The sequence below is a fragment of the Eimeria acervulina genome, genomic scaffold, assembly GCF_000499425.1.
Source record: "Eimeria acervulina Houghton genomic scaffold, Eah_scaff616, whole genome shotgun sequence".
NCBI classification, from domain to species: Eukaryota; Apicomplexa; class Conoidasida; order Eucoccidiorida; family Eimeriidae; genus Eimeria; species Eimeria acervulina.
The window spans coordinates 5,001-20,526 of NW_013547244.1; the positions used below are offsets into that span (position 1 = coordinate 5,001).

Consider the following 15,526-nt stretch of genomic DNA (forward strand, 5'->3'; position numbering starts at 1 on the left):
TTCCATACACCCGCCTACAAAAAGCACACCTCCCAACACCCACCACCATCCCTATACACCCTAAACCCTAAACCCTAAACCATAAACTATTATAAACCCCCGCCCCCAAATTGTTTTCCTTCACCCCCAGACCCTAAACCCTAAACCCTAAGCCCTAGGCTCTCGAGGTGTAACCGTAAACCCTAAACCACACGGCTCAACGGATTAGCTATAAGCCCTATGGCTGAACGCGTAAACCCTAAACCCTAGAGCCTAAACCCTTGCGTTCACCTTTTCCGGTTTGTTGTCTTTTATATGCCTCTAGAGAAGGTGCAAACTCTCGGTGTAGCGGAGACGAAAGATCGCCAAATGCAAGCAGTTCCTTTCTTCTTGCTTCTTCTTCATCATACAGCGGTACTACCCCTTCTCGCTCAATCGCTAAACCCTCCTTGCGGCCCACAGCTTTCTTTAGGTCCCCCTCGAGCTGCGTCCGCGTACACCCCAAACCCTAAACCCTAAACCCTAAACCCTAGATCCTAACACCCTAAACCCTAAACCCTAAACCCTAAACCCTGTTCACGCGCTGCTTTAAGGAAAAGGCTTATTCCCACAGCGCCGTTTTTACCCCCTCTACAAGAGATACTACGAATCAAGGGCCTAGGGTTTAGGGTTTAGGGTTTAGGGTTTACCATGAGGAGGAGCTGCTGCACCGTCAGCACATCCGGGTGTCTGGGCCCCAACCACTTGCAGCGAAATGCGTGAACCTCTTTATATGCCTCCAAAGCCTCTCTTAGGCGACCCCCTTGGTGTTGAATGCAGCCCAAAGCCAGCACCAGGTCCTTCACACAAACCCTAAACCCTAAACCCTAAACCCTAATAAACCCTCCTAAACCCTAATTAGAAGCAAGGACAGAGAGGACGGAAACGTCTGTTACATTCGTAAAGCACCGGCATTCCGGCTAAATTCTAAACCCTAAACCCTAAACCCTAAGACCCAAACCCTAAACCCTAAACCCTAAACCCCTACCTGTACGGGTTCGCAGTCTCGCGTTTGGTGAATCCGCATGCGCATATCCAGAGCAGTCAAAAGATTCGGAAATGCTTCCGCTGGGCTCCCTGAAGATCCAAAACCCTAAACCCTAAACCCTAAACCCTAAACCTCTACTGGAGTCTCTGCAGTTGGGGTGGCTTGCAGAGAAATTGGGTTAGAACTGTTTGTGGTTGTGGCGGTGAGGGTTTAGGCGAGGGGTTGGCGGCTTGTAATGCTAGATTAGAAAGGGTTTAGGGTTTATCAGGGTTTATCAGGGTTTATTATGGTTTGTTGGAGTTCATAAGGGTTTAGTAGGGAATATGAGGGCATATTTAGGGTTTAGGGTTTAGGGTTTCGTATTGTAAACAAGGTTTTATAAGGGTCTATTATTGTTTGGGTTTAGGGTTTAGGCTCAAGGTTTCGGGCATATTAGGGTTTGTCAGGGTTTATGAGGGTTTATTTGGGTTTCTGATTAGGGTTTATTGGAGTTTATTAGAGTTTATCAACGTTTTAAAAGGGCCTTACAAGGGTTTGGTTAGGGTTTTGTTAGGGTTTTGTTAGGGTTAATTAGGGTTTATAAATAGGCTGTACTGGTGCTTATTCTTAAGGCTTACTAGCAGGGCTTATTAGGGTTTATTATTGGGGCTTATTAGGGTTTATGACTAGGGCGTACGACTAGGGATTACGAATAGGGTTTATCACTAAACTTTACGACTAGGGTTTCTGATTAGGGTTTCTGATTAGGGTTTATGATTAGGATTTCTGATTAGGGTTTCTGATTAGGGCTTAGTAGGGCATACGAATAGGATTTACTAGGGTTTGATTAGGGTTTCTGATTGGGGTTTCTGATTGGGGCTTCTGATTAGGGTTTCTGATTAGGGCTTATGAATAGGGTTTCTCATTAGGGTTTATGAATAGTGTTTCTGATTAGAGTTTCTGATTAGGGTTTCTGGTTAGGGTTTCTGATTAGGGTTTATGAATTGGGTTTCTGATTAGGGTTTCTGATTGGTGTTGATGATCGGGGTTTCTGATTAGGGTTTCTGATTAGGGTTTCTGATTAGGGTTTAGTCGGGCCTACGAATAAAATTAGCTAGGGTTTGATTAGCATTTCTGATTAGGGTTTCTGAATAGGGTTTATGATTAAGGTTTATGATTAGGGTTTCTGATTAAGGTTTCTGATTAGGGTTTCTGATTAGGGTTTCTGATTACGGTTTGATTAGGGTTTCTGATTAGGGTTTCTGATTAGGGTTTGTTTATGATTAGGATTTGTGATTAGGATTTAGTAGGGCCTACGAATAGGATTTGCTAGGGTTTAATTAGGGTTTCTGATTAGGGTTTCTGATTAGGGTTCCTGGTTGGGGCTGCTGATCAGCGTTTCTGATTGTGGTTCCCTATTGCGGTTTATGATTAGGGTATCTGATTAGGGTTTCTGATTAGGGTTTATGATTAGGGTTTCTGATTGGGGTTTCTGATTAGCGTTTCTGATCGGGGTTTATGATTAGGCTTTATGATTAGGGTTTCTGATTGGGGTTTCTGATTAGGGTTTCTGATTAGTCTTTATGATTAGGGTTTATGATTAGGATTTCTGATTAGGGTTTCTGATTAGGGTTTATGATTAGGGCTTATGATTAGGGTTTCTGATTAGGGTTTCTGATTAGGGTTTCTGATTAGGGTTTCTGATTAGGGTTTCTGATTAGGGCTTAGTAGGGCCTACGAATAGGATTTGCTAGGGTTTGGTTGGGGTTTCTGATTAGGGTTTCTGATGAGGGTTTCTGATTAGGGTTTCTGTTTAGGGTTTCTGATTAGCGTTTCTGATCGGGGTTTCTGATTAGGGTTTCTGATTAGGTTTTCTGATTGGGGTTTATGAATAGGGTTTCTGATTAGGTTTTCTGATTGGGGTTTATGAATAGGGTTTATAAGTAGGGTTTACCGAGGAGTCTCTGTACGAGACCGATGTTTGCATAGACATCTGCAACCCTCGGATGAGGGTTTGGCGAGTCTGCATCTCCTAGGGCTTGAATCCTCAGCTGCAGCACTTCCGTTAATATATCTAAACTCTCTTTATATAATCTTGAACGAAAGAAGTGAAGAGCAACAACAGCCAGAGCATCAGAGACAGCCAAGGGGTTTGAGGTGTACAGACTCCGACTTAAAGAAATAAAACTGAGCAAAGAAAAACAAACAAAACATCATTTTAAAACAAATATATACATATATATTTATATATGCTGTATATTTATACTGTATTTTCAAAAAATATACACGCATATATATATTGTATATTAATTTAGCATATATTATAATATATGTTATAATCAAACACAAGCATTCATCAGACGTAGTACATTATACACTATCAGCAACAAGCCCTAAACCCTTAACCCTAAAAGTCCTAAACTCTCAAACCCTAAACCCTCAAGCCCTAACCCTTAAAACCCCAAACAACAAATGCAACAACAGCAAACTCGAACGTTCATGTATGAATGCAAGGACAGCAGCAGCAACAACAACGATAAATGTATCAGCAGCATCAGAAGCAGCAACAGCAGCAACAAATGCAGCAACAGTAACAATAGCAGTAACAGCAGCAATAAATGCAGCAGCAGCAGCAGCAGCAAAAGCTGCAGCAAGACCTGCAGCAACATCAATCAAAAGGAGCAGCCTTCTTGCTGCCTTCCCCCGAGCCCGATGCTCCCCAGGGGCATTCAAACCCTTTACGTAGAGCAGGGTTTAGGGTTTAGGGTTTAGGGTTTACTGGTGGAAGTAAGTAGCTGAGAGGTTAGGCAGTCTATAGAGGGCGCATAAATCCGCCAGCGAACAAACAATAGACGCGAAGACGTGCGGCTCGCACGATATATACGGGCCCTGAACCCAAACCCTAAACCCTAAACCCTAGACCCTAAACCCCAATCCCTCAACCCCAGGCCATTAAAACCATGAACAGTGCGCTGATATTGGCGTTTGTCTCCGTCTGTGCTTGTATGGGGTTGCGAAATTGGGGGATAATTAGGGTTTAGGGTTTAGGGTTTAGGGTTTAGGGGTTAGTAGGGATGCCCCTACGGTTGCGGCCTGTGCTGCTGCAGCAGGCGGCGCCTTTGCTTTTGCTGCTGCTCCTCCTGCTGCTGCTCCTCCTGCTGCTGCTCCTCCTGCTGCTGCTGCTCCCGTTTTGTTTAAAGTGTTTTCTACTAACAGCCGCAACTCATCTAAGTAGACGCGGCCTTCAACTACAGAGCCCACGATACCGCAGCACTTCGTCAGCAGCAGCAACTCAGGCACCTGCGCAAACCCTAAACCCTAAACCCTAAACCCTAAACCCTAAACCCTAAACCCTAAACCCTGAAGCGTAAACCCTGAAGTCTGAGGTGGGGAGAGGGAAACGCAGAACGTCTAAACGCAGATAAAACAGCCTTCATCACCGAGCACTCTTTAGCACGATACACCCAAACCCTAAACCCTAAACCCTAAACCCTCGCCACCCACCATTTCCCCTTGGAGAGGCTCCTTCCCATGCAGCAGATAATATTTCTTCGCAAGTAAATAAGAGTACAAAGCCTGGCGTCACCCCACAGCAGAGAGAAAATGGTTTAGGGTTGAGCTCTCCCAGCTATATTCCTAGGGTTTACTGTATAGCGCCCTGCAGATGTGAAAAGACTTCGGCTCAGGGTGATTAGGGTTTAGGGTTTACAAACCCTAAACCCTAATCGGACCTGTAGAGTTGCACCTGCATATCTGGTTTCATTGCACGAAATTAGGGTTTAGGGTTTAGGATCTGTGGGACCTATAAAGCTGCATCTGCTTATATGGTTTCATTGCACGAAATTAGGGTTTAGGGTTTAGGGTTTAGGGTTTGTGGGACCTGTAGGGCTGCATCTGCGTATCTGGTTTCATTAAAGGCAGTGACTGCAGAGGCCCTCAGCTGCATTCGAATGCCCTCAATTTCTGCAACATTTACGGTAGAAGAATAATCAGTTAGACGCTGCAGCAGCTAAGGGATAATGCACAAAGAAAATATACACACAAAACCCTAAACCCTAAACCCTAAGCTCTATAGAATGAGCCAAGCAGATCTGCCACACTCGCACAAGCCCTTAACCCTTAACCCTAATTCGTTAACCATAAGCCCCGAACCCTAAACCCTAAACCCTAAACCCTAAACCCTTAACCATAAGCCCCAAACCCTAAGCCGTAAGCCCTGAACTCTAGCACATATCCCTTGGGCTTCTAGCCCCAAACCCTCAACCTTAAACCCTCAACAATAAACCCTAAACTCTCAACCCTAAACCCTCGGCCCTAAAAACCGTAAACCGTAAACCCTAAACCCTAAACCCTACTGTCATTGCATCGAGTAGTTCCTGCAGTTCTGTTGCGGGTTTAGCGGTTGAGGGTTTGGCGTCTCTACCGAAACTCCCTTCTAACATTCGCTGCCTCTCTTCGGGGGTTTGCGTGCCTTGGTACGCCCGGAAAGCCATTTCGCGTCTGCACAGAAACCCTAAACCCTAAACCCTAAACCCTAAACCTTAAACCCTAAACCCTCAACACTGAACCGCAAGCCACCGCACATAAGCAGTGCCCCGTATAGAGACCAAAACAACCGAGAGAAGAACATCAACAAAAGAGGAGGTAGCAACGTTTAGGGTTTGCGAACGGGTTAACCCCAAAGTGTAGGGTTTAGGGTTTAGGGTTTAGGGTTTACCGAAGCTGTGCAGTGAGAAGCGCTGGGTTTCTGTCTCCGCCTTTTTGAATTGGGAGGGGTGGCGGTTCGGTGGCCCGAATGGAAATAGTGGGGGTATCCCCGTAGGCGCCTTCTGCACGCCAAACCCTAAACCCTAAACCCTAAACCCTAAACCCTAAACCGTTAAGTGTGAGAAGTAGTTTCAAAGGGTGAGCGAAAAACACTCTTAGCTAGTAGAAGCGACACAGAGAATGTTTCCGCTGCAACACTTCACTCGTAGGTACTAGGGTTTAGGGTTTAGGGTTTAGGGTTTACGAGACTGAGCAGCCAACATGGCCGCCGCCCGACTCGCCGAGGCCTCTGCAAAGGCCTGAAACATTTTTTGGGGTTGGTCATCTCTAAATACCAGCACTCGACGCCCTGCACCGCAAACCCTAAACCCTAAACCCTAAACCCTAAACACTGTAAACCCAAACACTAAACCCTATAGCCTAAGCCCTAAACCCTAAACCCTAAACACCAACACTCAACACCCTGAACCGCGAACCCTAAACCCTAAACCCTAAACACCAACACTTGACGCCCTGAAACGGAAACCCCAAACCCTAAACCCTTAACCCTAAAACCTCAGCAAAGAGGAGCGAAGAAGAGCGAGACAAACACAACTGCATGCAGGCGTATGAATATAAATAGCAAACAAAGGCCAGCATAAACAAACAAACACAAAAACAAAAACAAAAATATTGCAGCTTCACCTGAAGCATCGCTTTCGGAAGAGGGAGGCTGTGCTGCTGCTGATGCTGCTGCTGATGTTGCTACTGCTGCTGCTGCTGCAGGGGATCCTGTTGCAACAGGAGGGCTTGCTGGTTGAGCAGCAGCAGCAGCCGGTGGTCTTGCTGCAGAAGAAGCAACAGGCGGGCTTGCTGCTGTAGCAGGAGGCTTTGCTGCAGCAGCAGCAGGTGGCTTTGCTGTAGCAGCAGCAGGTGGCTTTGCTGCGGCAGCAGCAGGTGGCTTTGCTGCCGCAGCAGCAGCAGGTGGCTTTGCTGCCGCAGCAGCAGCAGGGGGCTTTGCTGCCGCAGCAGCAGCAGGGGGCTTTGCTGCAGCAGGCGGGCTAGCTGCAGCAGAAGAAGCAGCCGGTGACTTTGCTGCAGTTGCGGTTGGTTTTGCTGCTGCCGTCGCAGGCGGCTTCGCTGCAGCAGCAGGGCCTGACTTAGGAGGTTCTCCAGCAGCAGATGGTTTTGCTGCAGCATCAGGTGATTTTGCTGCAACAGCAGCAGCAGGAGGCTTCGCTGCTGCAGCAGCTGGAGGCTTTGCTGCAGTAGCAGCAGCTGGAGGCTTTGCTGCAGCAGCAGCAGGAGGCTTCGCTGCTGGAGCAGCTGGCGGTTTTGCTGCAGCAGCAGCAGGAGATTTTTCTGCTGCAGCAGCAGAAGGTTTTGCTGTAGCAGCAGGGGGATTTGCTGCTGCTGCAGCTGGAGGCTTCGCTGCTGGAGCAGCTGGCGGTTTTGCTGCAGCAGCAGCAGGAGGTTTTCCTGCTGCAGCAGCAGGAGGTTTTGCTTCAGCAGCAGGAGGCTTTGCTGCTGCGGCAGTTGGAGGTTTTGCTGCAGCAGCAGGAGGTTTTGCTGCAGCAGCAGGAGGTTTTGCTGCAGCAGCAGGAGGTTTTGCTGCAGCTGCAGGAGGCTTTGCTGCAGCAGCAGGAGGTTTTGCTGCAGCAGCAGGAGGCTTTGCTGCAGCAGCAGGGGGTTTTGCTGCAGCAGCAGGAGGTTTTGCTGCAGCAGCAGGAGGTTTTGCTGCAGCAGTGGGAGGCTTTGCTGCAGCAGCAGCAGGAGGCGGCTTTGCTGCAGCAGGAGGCTTTGGAGGTGCCGAAGATAAAACAGGTGAGTAAAAGAACTCAACCTGACGCAAGCTGGTGCTGCAGCAATCTTCTTGGCTGCAACGCATCCTATACCTGCTGTTGCTGCTGCTGCTTCTGCTGCTGCTGCGGCTTTGCAGTCGTTGCTCTGGTGGGATGAAGGGATAGTCTAGGGGCTGAAGCAGCAGAGCGATATCCGCTGCAGCAGGAGCAGCAGCAGCAGCTGCTGCTGCTGTTGGCGCTTCTGCTGCATCTGCTGCTCCTGTTGAAGGCTGTGGTGTTTCTGCTGCTGCAGCAGGAGATGCAGCAGTCGTTGATGCTGCTGACTCCATTGCAGAGACAAAAGCAGCAGCTCACCGCTGCTGCAGCTGCTGCTGCTGCTGCTGGAGTTGCTGCGGCTGCTGTATCAGGTCAGCACGATGCCAGCTCCCTACAGCAGCAGCAATCGCAGCTTCAACATCGGCGGCTACTGCAGGTGCCGCTGCTGCTGCTGAGGCTGCTGCTGCTGAAGCTAGTGCTGCTGGAGCTGCTGCTGCTGAAGCTGGTGCTGCTGCTGCTGCAGGCGCTGCTGCTGCTGCTGAAGCTGCTGGTGCTGCTGGCGTTGAGGGCATTCAAATATGACAAAGTAGGCGATACCTGCTGCTGCTACTACTACAGTTGCTGCTACTGTCGCTGCTACTGCTGCAGCTGTTGCTGCAGCTGCCGCTACTGATGTTGCTGCTGCTGCTGTTGACAGTTCTGCTGCTGCTCAGGTGTGCCGTTCCATGTGATACCGGTGAGGCAGTGTTGCTGCAGCAGCTGCAGCATCAGCAGCAGCAGCTGCTGCTACGGCAGCAGCAGCAGCTCAACAACCAGGGCGATGCTGCAGCAGCAGCAGCAGCAGCAGGAGCTGCAGCCGTAGCAGGATTAGAGGCGATTGAGTTGCTGCTGAGAGATTTAGTTTGTTTCTGCTTCTTTTACTCCTTTATTTATACTCCTGCTGCAGCAAACCGCTTTAAGACACTGAGAGCGAGGGCCCCCAGCAGCAGGACCCCCCAGGGAGAGCAGCAGCACTTCAGCAGAAGGACGAAAAAATATATAATATATATAATTAAAACTTTATAATTATATTTTTTATTTACATTAAAACTCAGTGAAAATACACAGGATCGACTTCCTCTCCGCGTACTACACACCGCCGCTCTGGCCTGCTGCTGCTGCTGCTGCTGCTCTTGACAGCTGCTGCTGCTGCTGCTGCTGGGGAGAGGATGCTACGTCAATTAAGTTGTTTGTTGAGTTCATAAACCAAGTTAAATGCAGAAATAAGCCGTTGCTGCGGCTTCCTGCTGTGGGGCCCTCACTGCCGACCGCCCGGTCCTCTGCTGCAGCAGCAGCAGCAGCTGCTGCTGCTGCTGCTAAGGGGCGCGGGGGCCCCAGGGCCAGTTAAAGTAATCCTTCCCTCCTCCCTCTCTTCTTCCTGCATTTTTGTAAAACTGCATGACTACTATTAATAGGAACTGCAATTGCAGCTGTGGGGACAGCAGCAGCAGCAGCAGCAGCAGCAACAGCCCAGCAGCAGCATCAACAGTAGAAGCATCAGCAGCTACAGCAATAGCGGCGATCTCGCGAAGGCGATAGCAGCGGCAAAGCGGTTGACAGGAGCAGCAGCAACAACCACAACAGACGCAGCAGCTACTGCAGCAACAGCAGCAGCAGCTGCAGCAACAGCAGCAGAAGCAGCAATGGGGGCCAAGGGGCCCAAGAAGCATGGACAGCAGAAACAAGGGAGAAGGAAGAAGCAGGATCTGCTGCAGCAGCAGCAAACTGCTGCAGCATGCCGCCAGAAGCCACCAGCAGCCTTCGCAGCAGCAGCAGCAGCAGCCAGTAGCAACAGCAAGAACAGCAGCAAGACTAATAACAGCAGCAGCAACAGCAGCAGCAACAACAGCAGCAGCAGCAGAAGCGCCAAACAAGAGATTGATGATGTGTTCGCTCCCCTCAAATCAGCCAAGAAGCTGTTGCAGGAGCAACAGCAGCAGCAGCAACAGCGGCAGCAGCAGCAACAACAACAACGACAGCAGCAACAGAAACTGAAACAGCAAAGGAAGAAAGAAAGAAGACTGCTGCAGCAAGCAGCAGCAACAGCAGCAACTCCCAGAAAAAGGACAGCGGATGGACTCCCCATTTACTCCCTAGAGGAGTTGAAAATTGGTACAGTTGGTGCTTCTGCTGCTGCTGCTGCTGCTGCTGCTGCGGCTGCTGCTGTTGCTGCTGCATATACAACTGCTGATGCGCTCAGGTTTGGTAGTAGTGGCTGTCTAAGTTGCTGCGGAACCTTTTTAGCTGTCAATGTCTTGCGCTGCTGCTGCTACTGCTGCTGCTGCTGCTCCCTCACGGTATTCTACTTTGTATTGGCTGAAGAAGTTGCTGCTAGATGCTGTTGAAGCAACTGGAGCTGCTGCGGCTGCTGCAGCTGCTGCTGTCGCGAGTGTGTGCATTTCTGCTGCGCTTGCTGTTACTGCTACTTCTGCTGCTGCTGCTGCTGCAGGACAAGGCGGGGGTACACCTGACTGCCCCTTCGACTGCTCCTGTTGCTTCTAGCGCATCTTCTAAACTTAAACCCTCTTTCAAGCTTGGGGGCCCCCAGCTCTCTTGGGGGCCCCCAGCCTTCCTAAGGGCCCCCATGGGGGCCCTCTCCGTCTCCCTCTAGGGCCCTCTTGTTGGGGGCCCCCACTTGGGGGCCTCCGAACTTCTTAAGGGCCCCCGAAATCCGTGGGGGCCCCCGAACAGGGGCCCCCCCAGCCTTCTTGGGGGCCCCTAACTCTGTTGGGGGCCCCTAACCCTCTTGGGGGCCTTCGGCTGTTTGTGTGCATCGGCGTTGAGGGTTTATTTGAACATCGTTAGTTGGCTTTTTCTGCTGTTTAGTGGGTTGGCTGCAGTGCAGCTTCAGGTAAATGTTTAAAGCGACCTGAATTTGCTTAGAGGCATTTGATATCACCTGCTGCGGTTGCTGCTGCTGCTGCAGCTGCTGCAGCTGCTGCAGCGCAAACTGCATTCTCCAGCTCAACACCAACGTGCAGTACGCAGCAGCTGCAGCAGCAGCAGAACCAACAACAACAGCAGCAGAAGCAACAACAACAGCAGCAGAAGCAACAACAACAGCAGCAGCAGCAGAAGCAACAGCAACAGCAGTAGCAGAAGCAACAGCAGCAGCAGGTTCGCTAGGGTCTTGTGATGGGCCTTGAGAAGCCCAGCATTATGTGGACTTAGGGTTTAGCGTCTAGGGTTTAGGGTTTTGAGTCAAGAAGGAAGCTGCCGGTGCAGTGCAGCAAACTGCAGCTGCCGCCACATTCCACCGCCAGCAGCAGCTCTCCCGCTGGTGCTGCTGCTGCTGCTGCTGGAGTTTTTGACTTGCTGCACGGTACTAAGCGCAGCGGCCTCCCAAGTGTGGGGTGTGAATGTCCCCCTGCTTCTGCTGCTGCGTCTGTTGTTGTTGCTGTTTCCGCTGCTGCTGCTGTTGTTGCTTTTGCTGCTGAGGGCAGCTCCAGAGGGAGCGCCAGGGCCGCCTCCGCGGCGCAGCAATCTGCAGACCAGAGGAAGAGAGGCAAACTGCTGCTGCCCTTGCTGCTGCTGCTGCATCTGCTGCTGTTGCTGGTACTAGCATGAAGCATTCGGCGATACTTCCTTGGCGGCAGCCAGGTCTCGTCCTCGCTGTTGCTGCTGCTGCTGCTGCTGCTGCTGCTGCTGCCGCTACCTGCCCGCAGCTGGCTAGAGATTTTCTGTTGCTGCCGCTGCTGCACCACAACCCACGGCAGCCTCTTTACAGCAGCGCAGCAGCGGCAGCAGCAACGAGTATCTGCAGCAGCGGTAGCGGCGGCAGCTGCAGTTGCGCCGGGCTGCCTCTCCAGCACTGCAGCAGCAGCAGCAGCAACAGCTGGTGCAGTCTCCATCATTTTCAGCAGGCTGGGAGACACGGAAAGGGCAGCAGCAGAAGCAGCAGCAGCAGCAGCACCGGAGGCAGACCGTATCCTACACCCCAACTTCTTCAGATGTACGTACACCCCAAGGCTTCGGTGGGGGCCTACGGAGCTGCAGACTTTATCACAAGGGTGCTTGCAATTTTGCTGCTGCCGCTGCAGCAGCAGCAGCGGGTTTAGGGGCAGTCCTGTCTCTGCTTGCAGCAGCAACAGCGAGCAGCACTCCACTGCAGCAGCAAAATCCCAAGGATACAGCAGAATAACGTTAGAGCCTGCTGCAGCCGAACTACTTGCTGCTGCTGCTGCAGGTGAAGCATCATTCTTTTTTGTGTCCTGGATCTCAGGGCTGCCGCTGCTGCTGCCGCTGCTTCTCCTGCGTCGGCTAGTGCTGCTGCTGCTGTCACCATTACTGCTGCTGCTGCTGCTGCTGCTGCTATTTGAGTGCTTGAGGTATACCTGGGTACCGAGGCGTGTCCAGCAGCGGCCAGAGTAATAGAAGAGACAAACAAAAGGGAATTGAGGGGCCCACAAGCCAGCAGCAAAGGAGGCCCCAACGCAAGGAACGCCTTTTGATTTTTTTGCTGCACCTGCTCCTGCTGCTGCTGCAGCAGCGCGGGCTGCTGTTGCGGCCCTTGCTGCTGAAAAAACTTTCAAACCAAAACTACGAAGGCTTGGGAGAGCAGCCGCGAGTGGCAGCGACCCATCCTCTGGCCCTCTTATTGCTGCGGCTGCTGCAGTTGCCTCTGCAGCTGTTGCTGCTGCTGCTGCTGTTGTCGTTGTTTCTGAAGCTGTTGCTGCGGAAGTACTTGCGCCGCACAATGCTGCAGCTGCTGCTGCTGCCGCGGGTGCTGCTGCCGGCCGCTCGGTGGCTGCGCCAGCATCTGCTGCTGCTGCTGCTGCCGCTGCTGAGCGCTTCTCCCCCATGAGCAATTTCTTCTGCCTAGTTGAACAGGATCAAGTGCTGCCCTAGTTGAACAGGATCAATTGCTGCAGCTGTTGTCGCTGCTGTTGCTGCTGCTGTTGCTGCTGCTGCAGCGGTTGCTGCTGCTGCAGCTATTGCTGCGGCGAGTCCTTCACTTGCTAATGGACATCTCTGTGCTGCTGCAGTTCCAGAATTTCTGTTACTACTGCAGCAGGAAACGCCGCTATAGTGAGCTGCATCTGCAGCAACAGCAGCAGCTGCTGCTGCTGCTGAAGTTGCAGCTGGCGAACTCGAGTTTGGCCCCTGCAGCAGCAAAGGCAGCATCTAATTTGAACGAATACACTCAAATGCTTCCCTTGAATGCATTATTTCAGTGAATTACTAGCATCTTACCTTCTACAAACGACACGTGTGGGGCCCCGAAGACCGCCCCCCCTGGACGGGGGCCTCCGGGGGCCCCCTTGGGGGCCCCCCCTTTCGGCTCCCTAAAGGGGGCCCCTAGAAAGACAGGCTTAAGGGCGAGCTTTGCTCAGGTGCGCTGAGATGAAGACTGTGTCGAGCAGCAGCAGCAGCAGCAGCAGCAGCAGCAAGAGCAGTAGCCAGAGAGCACTTACTGCAGCAGGAACGGCTGCAGCAGCACCTCCTGCAACGGCAGCTGCGGCAGCAGCAATTTCAGCGACTGGTCCAGGAGCAACTACAGCAGCGAATAGACTTGTGTGGCTGAGCTGCCCCTGCAGGCGCCCAGTTTCATTCTTTGGGGCCCCCAGAGGGGCCCCTGCTGGGGCCCCTATGCATGCAACTTACGCAGAAGGCATGCCTTTCCCTTGGAGATCTGCTGTTCCAGCGCTGCTGCTGCTGCTGGTTCTGCTGCCTGCTTGGTGTCTTCCCTTTGCTTCGGCCTTAACAGCCAGAGGCGAGCCCAAGGGCCACCCCCTTGCTGCATCTTTCAATCTGCAGCAAGCGCTGCTGAGCAGCAGCAGCAGCAACAGCAAACGATCAGCAGCGACAGCAGCAGCAGCAATACCGTCGCCGTCAGCAACTGCTGCAGCAACCTCCGTGGCAGCAGCATCACGAACAGCCCTCGAAGCAGACGAAGGAGCAACGGCAGTACCAGTCTCAGCCGCAGCAGCACCACCAGCAACAGCAGCCCCAGCACTAGCAGCAGCAGCACCACCACCAGCAGCAGCCTCAGCACTAGCAGCAACAACAGCACCAGCAGCAACTGTCGCACCAGCAGCAGCCACAGCAGCACCAGCAGCAGCAACAGGTGGCGTGCGTCTAGGCATATTGCTGCTTGCAGGGGGATTAGGACGGCGTTGTGGGGGCCCCCAGCCCAAACAATTTAGGCTGCTGCTTCAGGGGGCTGATGCAGCTTCGATCTCTGCTGCTAAACTCTTGTCTTTCGTCAGCAGCATCAGCAACAGCAGCAGCAACAACAGCAATTGCGGCAACTGCAGCAGCAAATTGAGGGCGACAGGGGGCCCCCACGTGATGGTTATCCTCGTGCATCAAAGTTATAGACACAGACTCCAGCCTTTGTTTAAACGATTTCGGCAGCAGCAGCAGCAGCAGCAACAGCAGCAACAGCAGCAACAGGAGCAGCAGCAAAAGCAGCAGCCATGTGAATTCATCTTCGCACAGCCAGGAGAGGAGCGCTTTGAGTCGGTGTGGCTTGGACTCGAAGCGTTGTGTATGCACCTACTCAAGCAACAGCAGCAGCAACAGCAGCAGCCGGAGCACCAACAGCAGCAGCAGCAGATCGGCGGTGGTGCCCACACACCGGCAGCCCGTAGACAGCGAGCACTTTACCTTCTGAATGCTCTTACACAGCAACAGCAGCAGCAGCAGCAGCAACACCAGCAGCATGACCAGAAGCACTCGAAGCAGAAGCAAGAACAACAGCAGCAACATCATCAAGCGCAGCAACGGCAGCAACAGCAAAGCAATGTGTATGTGCTAGTACATGACGCTGCTCGCCCGTGCATATCAGTGGCAGCAACAGCTGCAGCTGTTGCTGCCGCTGCAGCATGGGGTGCTGCTGTACTCTGCGGAGCAGCAGCAGACACAATCAAGCTGGGGAATCCCCACTCTGGGGTGTACGTACACCTCCAGCGCAACGAAACTCTTGTGGCACAGACTCCGCAGGTCGGTTGCTGCTGCTGCTGTTGCTGTTGCTGCTGTTGCTGTTGCTGCTGTTGCTGTCGCTGGTGCCTCTGTTGCTGTTTCTGCTGCAGCTATTGTACCTGCTGCCCCTTCCGTTGATGCTGGTGTCTTCTGTTGCTGCAGGTCGTGAGGCTGGACTTGCTGCTGCATGCATTCGCCGAGTTCTTCGCGCTGCAGCACGAGCAGCAGCAGCTACAGCAACAGCTTCAACGGCTGCAGCAAAAGCAGCAACAGCCGCAGCACCTGCAGCAGCAAGAGCAACCGTTGACGAAGCAGCAGCAAGACTGCCCACAGTATCAGCAGCAGCTGGTGCTGCTGCAGCGCCGAATTCAGAGTATAGAATACACCCTGCAGGGTATTACGGATGACGTATCTTTGCTCCAGCTGCTTCCCTCACCAGCACCAACAACAGCAGCACAAAGGGAGGCAGCAGCAGCAACACCTGCAGCAGCTGCTGCACAAGCAGGGCATCAAACCCATCCCGCAGCAGCAGCACCACCACCAAATGGTATACGTACTGCTGTGGTGCTGCAAACAACGGGAGACAACTTGAAGATAACCAAGCCGCATGACCTTGTTACTGCTGCGACTTTGCTGCAGCAAGAAGCAGAAACCCCCCAGGCTGCTGCCTGGTTGGAACTGTTGGGGCTGAGCAGCCCTAACAGCAACGGCAGCAACAGCAGCAATAGCAGCAGTAGCGCTTGATCTCTTTGACAGACGCGCAGTTACAGCTGCAGTAGCAGGGGCAGCAGCACCGATGCTGCGTGATAGAATCAGCAGCTCCCGCTGCAGGGATTATGATTCCTTTTTAGTTTCTTTCTTTGCTGTCGTGCTGTCTGGCTGTATGACTCCTACTTCTCAGGTGTATCTACAAAGGTGTGAAGCGATGTTTAGACAGCATGAGCAGCAGCAGCAGCAGCAGTTACTGCTACAGTGCCCGAGTCGCGTTAACGCC

The 15,526-nt window shown here is 52.3% G+C and overlaps 4 protein-coding genes across 4 annotated transcripts in view; 2 read left to right on the forward strand and 2 right to left on the reverse strand.

The window, feature by feature from the left end:
* Positions 1–7,862, reverse strand: part of EAH_00044540 (Chromosome II, complete genome, related) — a gene marked incomplete at both ends in the record, with an annotated part of 12,381 nt that extends 4,519 nt beyond the window's left edge. Inside the window, 11 exons of the mRNA XM_013391651.1 lie at positions 19–51; positions 271–463; positions 669–818; positions 1,007–1,095; positions 2,940–3,172; positions 3,765–3,874; positions 4,070–4,285; positions 5,341–5,485; positions 5,703–5,814; positions 5,997–6,101; positions 6,437–7,862. Coding sequence (XP_013247105.1) covers positions 19–51; positions 271–463; positions 669–818; positions 1,007–1,095; positions 2,940–3,172; positions 3,765–3,874; positions 4,070–4,285; positions 5,341–5,485; positions 5,703–5,814; positions 5,997–6,101; positions 6,437–7,862 — 2,812 coding nt within the window. The remainder of the gene's footprint in view (positions 1–18; positions 52–270; positions 464–668; positions 819–1,006; positions 1,096–2,939; positions 3,173–3,764; positions 3,875–4,069; positions 4,286–5,340; positions 5,486–5,702; positions 5,815–5,996; positions 6,102–6,436) is intronic.
* An 87-nt stretch (positions 7,863–7,949) lies between these two features.
* Positions 7,950–10,704, forward strand: EAH_00044550 (hypothetical protein; the record flags this gene model as incomplete). Its single annotated transcript, XM_013391652.1, has 4 exons — positions 7,950–8,005; positions 8,283–8,469; positions 9,024–9,720; positions 10,535–10,704. The coding sequence occupies 4 exons, from the start codon at positions 7,950–7,952 to the stop codon at positions 10,702–10,704; spliced, it is 1,110 nt and encodes a 369-aa protein (XP_013247106.1).
* Positions 10,705–10,796: 92 nt separating this feature from the next.
* On the reverse strand, positions 10,797–12,410 carry EAH_00044560 (hypothetical protein, conserved; the record flags this gene model as incomplete). The annotated part of the gene is made up of 1 exon (XM_013391653.1): positions 10,797–12,410. One exon carries the CDS (start codon positions 12,408–12,410, stop codon positions 10,797–10,799), a length of 1,614 nt encoding a protein of 537 aa, XP_013247107.1.
* A 541-nt stretch (positions 12,411–12,951) lies between these two features.
* EAH_00044570 (hypothetical protein, conserved) lies at positions 12,952–15,276 on the forward strand (the record flags this gene model as incomplete). The annotated part of the gene is made up of 2 exons (XM_013391654.1): positions 12,952–14,553; positions 14,695–15,276. The coding sequence occupies 2 exons, from the start codon at positions 12,952–12,954 to the stop codon at positions 15,274–15,276; spliced, it is 2,184 nt and encodes a 727-aa protein (XP_013247108.1).
* Positions 15,277–15,526: the final 250 nt, after the last annotated feature.